Source organism: Salminus brasiliensis, chromosome 6 (genome assembly GCF_030463535.1).
Source record: "Salminus brasiliensis chromosome 6, fSalBra1.hap2, whole genome shotgun sequence".
Classification (NCBI taxonomy): domain Eukaryota; kingdom Metazoa; phylum Chordata; class Actinopteri; order Characiformes; family Bryconidae; genus Salminus; species Salminus brasiliensis.
Window position 1 is genome coordinate 3,356,203 of NC_132883.1, and position 12,255 is coordinate 3,368,457.

The 12,255-nt window shown below is 40.0% G+C and overlaps 3 protein-coding genes across 3 annotated transcripts in view; 2 read left to right on the forward strand and 1 right to left on the reverse strand.

The window, feature by feature from the left end:
- myo1f (myosin IF) overlaps positions 1 to 7,629 on the forward strand; it is a 45,736-nt gene extending 38,107 nt beyond the window's left edge. Inside the window, exons 24-28 of the mRNA XM_072681334.1 lie at positions 8 to 156; positions 477 to 536; positions 1,066 to 1,270; positions 2,170 to 2,342; positions 6,862 to 7,629. Coding sequence (XP_072537435.1) covers positions 8 to 156; positions 477 to 536; positions 1,066 to 1,270; positions 2,170 to 2,342; positions 6,862 to 6,938 — 664 coding nt within the window. The 3' untranslated portion in view covers positions 6,939 to 7,629. The remainder of the gene's footprint in view (positions 1 to 7; positions 157 to 476; positions 537 to 1,065; positions 1,271 to 2,169; positions 2,343 to 6,861) is intronic.
- The window catches only part of mknk2b (MAPK interacting serine/threonine kinase 2b), a 318,007-nt gene that overhangs the window by 221,907 nt on the left and 83,845 nt on the right, over positions 1 to 12,255 (reverse strand). The gene's annotated exons all lie outside the window — the stretch shown is intronic.
- Positions 11,983 to 12,255, forward strand: part of acer1 (alkaline ceramidase 1) — a 9,876-nt gene continuing 9,603 nt past the window's right edge. The window contains exon 1 of the mRNA XM_072681203.1: positions 11,983 to 12,172. Coding sequence (XP_072537304.1) covers positions 11,983 to 12,172 — 190 coding nt within the window. The remainder of the gene's footprint in view (positions 12,173 to 12,255) is intronic.

Genomic DNA, 12,255 nt, shown 5'->3' on the forward strand with positions numbered 1-12,255 from the left:
CATACAGGCTGGAGTTCCGTCTGAAGAAGGAGGGCTGGGGTGGGGGCGGGACGCGCATGCTGATGTTCCAGAGGGGACAGGGAGACATCGCCCAAGTCAAACCTGCCGGGAAAACTCTGAACATCTCTGTAGGAGACGGACTGCCGAAGACGTCCAGTGAGTGACCCGGCAGCGTTGGATTGATTTAGATTAGAATGGAGTTCATGGAAATGCCTTTGAGAGTTACAGTGACCATATATATAGATATATATATATATATATCATATAATAATTGTCATTCCAAAACCTTGTATCTCCATTTTTGCTGTTTTTTTATTATTGACATAATGAATGTGTGAATCTGGCAGTTGTTCTTTAAATTGTACCAGAATTTTATGATGAATTGACCATTAAAAATTCCTTAAATCATGTTTTTACACTGAAAGGTATGTTACACTGATTCATCAGATTCATTGATATGCTCTCCCTGCCTCCAGAACCAACCAGAAAGAGTGCTGAGCCCACTCAGGGAGGCAGAAGGCAGCCCCCCAACAGAGGTATGGTACATTTACCCTCTCAGCTGCTGCTTTCCCTGCTCTTATTGTTTATTAAGGTCACACACACACACACACACATACCTAAAGAACCCTAACTGGTGGGATGGCCCTCCCTCTCCCCCATCACTGACTGTTAGCTGGTGTAACAGAACTGGCAGTTAGTGATCTCCTCCAAGCGTGTTTAGCTCCAGTGGCGCTGCTATAGCGGGAATTTCACACGATGTGGAGGAGCTTTATGCGACTAGCAGGAAGCTCATACTGGCTTTCAGCCTCCCAGCACTGGTAGCACCCAGTCTAGTGGGTGGGAATTGGAAATGACATCATTTAGGGGAAAAAGGAAAAGAGGGTCCTCACCAATGACTATTTCTGTAAAGAACCATCAATTTAAAGGTTTGTGTCCTTTTGATCGTCTGTAGTTCTCCAAATGGTCAACATGTCTTGGCTGATTGGGGGGATTACGTTTGGGGTTGGGGGAACCCAAAATATCTCCATAAGCACTGATTAACTGAGCCATTATTTATTAAACAAGGTTACCAGAACGGCGCGGCCCAGTTCCCACGTGGATCCACTCGCCCGCATGAGCAGACGTACTCAACGCCAGACAAGCGAACCCGGCCGCCCAGCGCCGCCCTCCCTAAGCTGGGCTCGCAAAAGGGCCGGAGGGGGGGACCCACATCCCAAACACAGCAAACTAACCTGGACTTCCTCAACGTACCTGAACAGGGCATGTCAGGGTGAGCGGTACACAGCATACACACATCATATACAAACAGCAGTTTCTTTATATATCGATTTTATAATGTGCGACTTTGTATGCATTGTTACTTATCCTATAGAAACATATAGGGACAAAAGTATTCAGACACATCTCTTAATCAGTGAATTCAGGTGTTTGATTCAGTCCCGTTGCCACAGGTGTATAAAATCAAGCCCCTAGCCCTGCAGTCTGCCTTTCTTACACACATCAGTGAAAGAACGGGAGGTTCTGAAGAGCTCACTGAACTCCAGCGTGGTTCTGTATGTAATAGGAGACACCGCTGCACCAACAACAACAACAAGTCAGCTGGTGAAATTTTATAATTTCCTCCCTCCTAGATCTTCCTCCATCAGCTGTGAGTGGTGTTATTATTGAACAGTGGAAGAGTTTAGGAGGAACAGCTCACAGAGAGCAGCTCAGCCACCGAGTGTCTGTCAGACCACGTAAAGTTACAGAGCGGGGTCAGGGCCGAGTGCTGAGCTCAGAGCAGAGTGCAGAAAAGCCTCCAACTGACTCAGTAACTGCAGCAGAGCTCCAGACCTGCTGCTGCTGGTAGAGCTTAAAGCAAAGGGGGACCAGCTCTATATTAATCTTGTAGGTGTGATGTGTAGGTGTCCTAATACTTTTGTCCATATAGTATAGTATACAAATCTTATAAGTAATATAATAGACTATAGACCATCTGTTGGGTTCTTAATGGTTAATAATAATGAGTTCATACAATAAAGTAAGTGTCTGTACGGTGGAGCTACCAGAGAGAATGGGTTTCCAATAAAGTGGCCAGTGAGTACGCATTGCTGTTGGCGGTAGGCTAGTGTGCCTTTGCCTGACTCCAGCACTTGGTCATTTACACACATCTGCTATTTCTCTTTAAAGAATGCAGAGGAAGAGGAGCATCAGCCAGCGCCCCCCGCCGGCTCCCAGCAGTCGGCCCAAAGCTCAGCCCCGCTCCCAGGGCCCTCGCTGCCGGGCGCTGTATCAGTACATGGGTCAGGACGTAGATGAGCTCAGTTTCGAGGTCAATGAGGTCATCGATCTGATTAAGGAAGGTGAGTAATGGATTCACAGGTGAAGAACTGGACTGGGACGCATGGTTTATAGTCTATACATGCCGTCACTAAAGCCTGTACATTAGCTGGCAAACCTGCAGCCACACTGGCTATATATATATATATATATATATATATATATATATATATATATATATATATATATATATATACATATATATATCAACCAACAAAGAAACACCACAAGGAGACAGAACGAGGTGAGAGTTCATTAAACGTCTGTTTATGATAATAACTATTTATGATTTTACTGTATTTTACTGGTTGTTTAAATGTTTGGTTTTACAATAAAATACACAAAAAAATGTTCTTTGTAAAAAAATAAAAGGTCGGCCATCAGTGAGCTTCATGGTAATGGTGCTCTCTATTGGCGTATTTATAATATACACATATATATATATATACAGTCATGCCCGAAAGTATTCATACCCCTGTCAAAGTTTGACTTAAATTTACTTTTATTTAACCAGAAATTATATTATTGCCTGGAAATGACACAGGCATCTCCCAGGAGATAACACGATGATGTACAAGAGGCATCATTGTGGGAAAAAATATTTCTCAGCTTTTATACACATTTGAACAAAAAGTGGCATGTCCAAAATTATTCATACCCTTCTCAATAATTAATAGAAAAGCCTTCATTGGCTATTACAGCAATCAAACGCTTCCTGTAATTGCTGACCAGCTTTTTGCATGTCTCCACTGGTATTTTTGCCCATTCATCTTTAGTGATGAGCTCCAACTCTTTGAGGTTCGAGGGTCTCCTTGCCATCACCCTGATCTTTAGCTCCCTCCACAGATTCTCAATTGGATTCAAGTCAGGACTCTGGCTGGGCCACTGCAAAACATTAATGTTTTTGTCTGCTAACCATTTCTTCACCACTTTGGCTGTGTGTTTTGGGTCGTTGTCGTGCTGAAATGTCCACCGGTTCCCAAGGCCAAGTTTCTCTGCAGACTGCCTGATGTTGTTGTTGAGAATCTTGATGTATTGCTCTTTTTTCATGGTGCCATTTACTGCGATCAAGTTCCCTGGTCCATTGGCTGAAAAACACCCCCAAAACATTAGGTTCCCACCACCATGTTTGACAGTGGGGATGGTGTTCTTAGGGTTGAAGGCTTCTCCTTTTTTACGCCAAATGGTGCACACATCATTGTGGCCAAACAATTCAATTTTTGTTTCATCTGACCATAAAACAGAACACCAGAAGTCTTCTTCTTTGTCCAGATGAGCATTTGCAAAGGTCAAGCGGGCTTTTGTGTGCCTTTTCTGGAGAAGTGGTGTCCTCCTTGGCCTGCGTCCGTGGAACCCAGCAGTGTGCAGTGTCCGTTGAACTGTCTGCCTTGAGATGTCGCCACCAGCAGAGTCCAGATTCACCAGGATGGCCTTGGTGGTGATCCTTGGATTTTTCTTCACCTCTCTCACTATTCTCCTGGCCAGCACAGGTGTCACTTTTGGCTTCCGACCACATCTTCTGAGATTTTCCACAGTGCGGAACTTCTTGTATTTTTTAATAATACTTTGCACTGTAGCCACTGGAACTTGAAAACATGTTGATATGGCTTTATAGCCCTTTCCTGACTTGTGAGCGGCCACAATGCACAGCCGCAGGTCCTTAGTGAGCTCCTTTGTCTTAGCCATGACTGTCCACAAACCAACTGCAGAGAGCTGCTGTTTTTCTCCTGTTGAGTTGATTAAAACAGCTGTTCCCAATGAATCAGGGTAATTAGGATGCTTTAAAACAGCTTGGACTATTTGGAATGGTATAGAACTTTGGATTTTCCCATATACTGTGACAGTTTTCAAAGGGTATGAATAATTTTGGACATGCCACTTTTTGTTCAAATGTGTATAAAAGCTGAGAAATACTTTTTCCCACAATGATGCCTCTTGTACATCATCGTGTTATCTCCTGGGAGATGCCTGTGTCGTTTCCAGGCAAAAATATAACTTCTGGTTAAATAAAAGTAAATTTAAGTCAAACTTTGACAGGGGTATGAATACTTTTGGGCATGACTGTATATATATATATATAATGTCACATTGCAGGAAGTAATATATATAATTTATTGACAACATTCATAACATGCTTAATAATGGTTATATGAGATTTAAAAATATACATATTTACATACATATCATTAGTGTTGCACCAATACCGTTACCATATACCATTGTTTAAATGTTTCGTTGTATAATAAAATACGCAAATAAAAATGTTCTATGTAATAAAAAAATATGTAGGGCATCAGTAAGCTTCATGGTATCGGTGCTCTCTACTGGTGTATATGTGACATATTATATATATATATACATATATATATATATATATATATATATATATATGTCACATTGCAGGTAGTAATATATATATATATATATATATATATATATATATATATATATATATATATATATATATATATATATAATTTATTGACAACATTCATAAGATGCTTAATAATGATTATATGAGTTTTAAAAATATACATATTTACATACATATCATTAGTGTTGTACCAATACCGTTACTGTATCGGTATCGGCTCCGATACTGGCACTTACACACAGTATCGTATCGGCAATAGAGAGCACCAATACCATGAAGCTTTACTGATGCCCTACATTTTTTTTTTACATTTTATTACATTACATTTTTATTTGCGTATTTTATTATAAAACCAAACATTTAAACAACCAGTAAAATCATAAATAGTTATTGTCATAAACAGACGTTTAATGCACTCTCAGCACTTTCTGTCTGCATGTAGTGTTTATTGTTGGTTGAGTTGAGTTGAGTTTCAGCAGCTTGTTTAAAGGAAACACTGAAGTTTAGTAGCTTTAGTAACTAGTAGAGACGTGAACCTGAAGGTGAACCTGCTGCTCTGTTTGTCTCTAAACTGGCGTATTTTTTTCTCACGGCTCTGAAATGTGGATTAAACAGCAGTTAAAAGCTGTTTGGTGAAGCTGAGCCAGATTCTGCTTCCCTACCTGCTCCTGTTTCTGCATTGTGGCCATTTTTTTTATTATTTCAGCTCGGAAATGTTTCAAAAGTGCAGATAAATGCTGCTCTATCAAGCTTATTAGATCTGATTTAGGATCAAATATAAAAAAGTACAGCCTATAGAAAGTGGAACTCTATAAATATCAGGATTTAGAGACGAGTATCGAGTAGTTAAGTCAGAGTTGGTATCAGTATCGGAAAAGAAGAAGTGGTATCGGTGCAGCCGTATATATCATTATCGTCAAGTCAAAGCCACATAGCCCTGAATTAGTAACTTTACAGGAGAAGCAAAAACACCCCCTGCTTTAAATGGAAATCAGTGTAATGTAAAATATTTTGTGAAACAATTTTGGTCCATTTTTCATGAAATAATAAGTTATTGTGTCTTTTGTGTCTAGCACATCATCTACTGTCAAACATAATCATCTAATAGACAAAAATACTAAATATTTAGCTCATTTTAAAGACAATAGCCTTAATGAAATGTTACAGTAATTATAATTATTAAAATAGGGTCACATGCTCTGGTAGTGTGGATGTCCTCATCAAGTTATAGTGCCCCCCATCGAATCTGAGTCTCTTTAAGATGAGTATCCAATCTGATCTGATCTGTGTGTGTATAAATAATAATCCAGCTCCACAGTTGAGATCAGACGAGCTGCTGATTAATCTGATCAGTAAATCCTTTATTTTCAGGATCAGATTCTATAATCAGACTTTCTGGACTGACTGATTTAGTTTAGTCAGACTTTTCTTAAAATCACTGTTTTATAGTGTTTAATATCTGATAATCCAGTCTGATCTCCTCCCTGACCAATCAGCTCCCAGCTCCTTTACAACACTGCAGTCTGATCACTTCCTGTGTGTGAGAGAGAGTGTGTGTAGTGGTACACACTCTGGACTGGTATCTGTGGTGGTTGTTGGTCTACTGGTGTGTAATAACTGGTTTATAGTGGGTGAATGTGCTGTGTGTGTGTGTTTGTGTGTGTGTTAGCATTAGCGTTAGCCTCCTCGTCTCGGTTCTAAACGGGTTCTTCAGTGCTGGTTTAAGAACAGAGAAAGGCGAGCGCCGGTTCTGCGGTTCTCCCGCTGGTAAAACAGAGCGTTTCAGTGAGAGTTTTATAAAGGGTCAGATATTATGGTCTGTTTTCAGGTTCCACTGTAAAATAGCTCCACACTGCAGAACCTCAGCTCCTTTATTTACCTTCTGAGAACGTCCACACTGCTGCTGCTGCAGCCGACTGGGCTGTAATGTTTGTTAAGGGCGCACTGAGGACAGCAGATGGCGCTCTGAACAAGCCCAAACAGTTAATTAATCATTACGTTATGAAATTAAACTCAATTTTAGATTAGATTAGATTAGAATTGTTCTGCTTAGCCTCCTTTTATACTGTCTTACATCAAAGATTTTTGACAAAGGCCCCAAAATAAACCCAACAACTGCCTGAATGTGAGATTCTGCATCGTCATGTTTTTGGTTTGTTTCCCTGTAGATCCGTCTGGCTGGTGGAAGGGCAGGCTGCGTGGGAAAGAGGGTTTATTCCCAGGGAATTACGTGGAGAAAATCTGAGAGGCTTTCTCTTCCTGCCATGGATGGATCTTAGCGGCTCTCAGTTCTCCGACTGTGACCTTTTGACCTCTGAGCCTCTCAGGACACACAAACACACACACACACACACTTGGTCGGTAATGATGAGGCAAACAGGTCAGATGATTGACGGTGAAATTGTAAGATATGTAGAGTTCATCTTCTAGACACAGATTTGAAAAGTCAGACAGGGAAAGGGGGTGCAGACAGGGTTTTCAGTATTACGTCTAGCAGTCTGGGCCAAAGCCTGGCACAGATGCTGCACTACCACAAAACAACCACACGATGGCACTGCTGTCATTACAGATTTCATCACAGACTTTTTGCACATCATAAGAAGTCATGCAGTCATGAGCGAATAATAATAATAATAAAGGGTAACCTTGAATTTATTATTACTTTTATTTTTTTTTAAGTTATATGATTCTTTTTAAGGGGGTAATTCACTTCCATATATAATTTGTTTCTAATCAAATGAAGCTTGTGTGTCTTTGTGAGCGACCTGTACCTGATTGATTTGACTTCTGATGTATCTGGTAAGCCTATGAAAGTATTACCGTTTTTAAATATGATGATGACTGTACATGTCTTGTGCTTATGCCTTAAAAGTGTGGTAATGTACTAACACTTACATTAACCTTGGTCTTACAGGACAATCCCTCAGGGGGGAAGGTGTGGGGTGGGGTGGGGGGATATGTTTTAGATCAACATGTGAAGTAAAAAAAAAATATATATGTGAATAAAAGTGATTCCTTCCCCGAAACAGACTTGCTCATCAGTGTGTCATCAGTGCAGCTGAGGTCGGTTTGTTGTTATAATCAAATATATTATATGTCGTCACAGAGCTTTACAGAGATCCGGGTCCGAGCCTCTTCTGAGCAAGCCCGTGGCAACAGTGGTGGCAAGGAGAAACTCCCTCTGAGAAACCTTGAGAGGAACCAAGACTCAAAAGGGGAACCCGTCCTCCTCAGGTCGACACCGGATCACAATAATAAAAATCAACACAGGAATAAAAACAACGAGTTTAAATAAAACTAAACTGAATTAAGAAAAATAAAAAGGTAAATGTGGCATCAAGCCAAACAAGATGACAAAAAAATGTGAGTGAGATGATGATGATTGCAGTCCTGCAGGTAAACAGTGAGAAGCAGAGGCCTGCAGTGAGGCGAGGATGAGTCAATGCAAGGCCCCAGAGCAGGTCAGGGGGGCAGGGGGGTAGTGGAGTGCCAGGTCAGGCGGTACCATGGAACAGTTGGAGGGAAAGGAGGGAGGAGGAGGAGTGCATACATACATACATATCATTAGTGTTGCACCGATACCGTTACTGTATCGGTATCGGCTCCGATACTGGCACTTACACACAGTATCGTATCGGCAATAGAGAGCACCGATACCACAACAGGGGGAACAGGGGGAGAACGGCGTCTCCGTCATTCCCACTCCAGGCCGGAACGCTGCTGCTGCTACTGCACTATATGGAGGTTTGGTGGTGGAGCTGCAGGAGGAGAACCTCTCTCCAGAACTGTGTAACGCTGCAGAACCCATAGAGTCATATTAGTGTATAATCCTGTAGTATTACTCCACCACCTCAGCCCACATACTGCTCCACCTTCAGATCAAGCTTCTGGAGCTTCTCTCAGCTTGTCCAGAAATGCATGTGTACAGTTTAAAAGGGGAGGTGGCGCTCAAAGCATGGTTTGTATTTGTTTTATTTACGACAGTGGTGTTAAAATCTTTATTGGACCCCTTATAATAAATACGACACATTGCTACTTGTGCAAGTTTACAGCCATGTGATAATAATGTGCCCCCTATGTTGTCGCTGTCCCACAAAAAAACCTTGTATATCACTTTTGTCAATTTTATTTTGAACAAACCAATAGAAATGCTCCCCAATGACCTGGATGTAAAATCTTTTTTGCGTAGACTTCCATGGAAACTTGTAAAAGTTCCAATTTTGGAGATACAAGGTTTCTGCATGACCGTGACGATGTGTGTAAATATGATAAAGTGAATTCGGCCAACTGTAAGGTGCACCCATTGCTGACACAGGCATGAGGCAGGCATATGGTATAAAGCCCTGCTGTGCAGCAGTGGAACTGCATTCTCTGGTGTGTTGGAGCCCCACTGGTGGCTGAATGCAATCAAATCACATCCAGGAGGGTTTCAACATCTAGTGCAAAGCCTTCCCAGCATAGTAGAGCCCTTGCTTTCAGATGAAATGCTGAAGGAGAAGATGGAGGTTGGGCAGCCAACTCCAACACCCTGGGAGCAGAGAGGGTGAAGGGCCCGGGTATCGAACCCACAACCCTGTCATCAATAGCCCGGAGCTCTAACCGCTGAGCCACCACTGCCTACGTTAGAGCACCGGCTTGGTCAGGGTGTGAACAAGCAGATTACTCTACATTAGGACCCAGAAGATACTAGTTCCACCACATACAACCTGGAGGAGTCATCCAGAACCAGAAGCTACATGAGAACACGCCTGGTTAGGCTTTATTAAGAAAAAATGTCTGGATCTCGATCATCCTGTCGGTGCGGCCCAGTTACGTGTTCTCGCCTGGCAGGTAAATCTGCTCCGTTCATTGTTAGCCTAAGGTGATAAGTGGCTTCCTCGTAGCCTAAAGCTGAATTTCCAGCAGGAAGCCCTGCCAGCGTTTAGTCTTACAGGGTGGACAGGTCCAGCAGGTGCGAGACCTCTAACTGAAACTGCATTCTCCGGCAGGAGCGAGAGAAAAGCAGAGATTCATTACACATGCACAACAATGCAAATGCCTAACAACCCAGAGAGAGAGAGAGAGAGAGAGAGAGAGAGAGAGAGAGAGAGAGAGAGAGACTGAGAGAGAGAGAGAGAGAGAGAGAGAGAACCTACAGATTTAATGTTGGTGCTGCTAGTTTGCATTAAGGGCGTAATGCATTTTCCTGCGGTGGGAAAAGAGCTGCATGAAACTGGGCCTTCAATTCAAATATGTCTCCTTCTGTGTAATATAATATATAATAATATAATATAATATAAAGGTATATGATGTGGTGAAGGACTTCAGTTCTAGGAATTGATCCACCATGAAACATCACACCAGACCAGGCCTATCCACATGTGGAGAAATCTTCCACCATTCAGATACAGACACAGATACACCATCTACCATCTGCATCAGCTACACCATGGGAAGGTCATGGAGTAATGTCCTAAGTCCACCTAAGAGCACAAATGCCCCCCGTCTTCACACCTAACCTTACAATACACACTGTTGACTTCAGGTTAAATCCCAAATGGCCACTTTATTAGAAACCCATCCCTTGTAGTTCCACATTGCTGGTGTACAGTTAGACACTGCAGCCCCTCTCTTAATGGACAGTATGGGTCACTCCAGCCACCCTCTAGCCCTTCTTCAGTGGGTCAGTCTCTGAAAATACACACTCTACTGGTCAAGGTCTCACAGATGCTATTTCAGCAAAGCCACTGTGGTCAGAAACTGAGAGTGAGGAACAAGATAGAAGGCTGTGCACCTTTAACAGAGGTGTTTCTGATAAAGTGGCCGGTGAGTGAATGTAGAAAGTGGGCAAAGTGAATAACATGGATTATCTGGTAACAGTGACGCCTGTCAGGACTTAAAACAATACATTGGGGGTTCATTTTTTGTGACCCAGAAAACCTTAAATTATTTTACAAAAAATAATAATTAGATGTTATTAAAATATTGATTTATTTAAATAATAATACTAATTACATAATTGTTTTGCTATTAATAATGCTTGATGTATATTTAGACAATTTATACACAATATATGAACTAATATATGATAACTAAAATATATACTAATATATATATTAGTATATATATGATAATGAAAATATATACAAATATATATATATTAGTATATATTTTAGTTATCATATATTAGTTCATATATTGTGTATAAATTGTCTAAATATACATCAAGCATTATTAATAGCAAAACAATTTTATTATATTGAATTATTTTATATAAGTTGTAAGTATAAGTATAAGTTGAATATTAATCCAGCATTATAGCAATTCTGAAGTGTTATTTTTTTATATAAAAATTTACCTCAGGAATCTGCCATTTTACTGGTGGTGGCTTGACATTATGATTGATATTAAAATAATAAATCTTGCATCTTGCATATAAAGAAATATGTTGTTTTAATGTAAAAATGATTGTATTAATCAGTACAGTAAGTAACAGTAAATGGTTTTAAATGAGAGGACTCTTAATTTTAGTGTAAAATTAAATTCTCAAGCTAAAGTAAGTATTAAATATTTATTATATTTAATTTAATTAATTTATTAAGTTGAATATTAATCCAGCATTATTTGCATTTCTTAAGTGTTATAGTGTTATATATATAAAAATATAATATATATATAAAAATTGACCTCAGGAATCTGCCATATTACTGGTTGGTTGAGCTTTGAAATGATGATTGATTAAAATATATATTAAAATAAATATATATTAAAATAATAAATCTTGCATGTGAATTAATATGTTGTTTTAATGTGTGTAAACTCTGTAGACTTTATTAATGTAATGTAACGTCTCAAATGCTGGGAGGACTTTTATTTCTGGTCTAAAATAAAATGCTAAAGCTAAAAAAACAGTGAAATCCAGCAGAACTGGAGCTGAACGTGTTTAATTAGAAGTAAATATATAAACATATATAACATATATAAATATATATAAACATATATAAACATATATAAATATATATAAACATATATAAATATATATAAATATATATAAACATATATAAATATATATAAATATATATAAACATATATAAACATATATAAATATATATAAACATATATAAATATATATAAATATATATAAACATATATAAACATATATAAATATATATAAACATATATAAACATATATAAATATATATAAACATATATAAATATATAAATATATCATCGTGTAAAAGTCAAGAACAGGTCCACTCGAACCTGAGCAGAGCCAGTTACCCCTCCTCCTCTGGCCCCCAGCAGCCACCATGCCTGCCCCGCCGGCTGATGTCACGGCTGGACTGGCGCTACAGGCTCGGGGACATTCTGCTGTTGAAGCCTCTGAGAGCTGCGCTCCCGCAGACAGAGCAGACAGAGCAGACAGAGCAGACAGCGCAGACAGCTCAGACAGCGCAGACAGCGCAGACAGCACAGGCAGCATGGACTCGTTTCTGGAAGGTAAGGAGGAGGAGGAGGAGGAGGAGAGCTCTGGGCTGTGGGTTTCTGAGGCCGGGGGTCGATACCAGGTCTTTTACTGATTA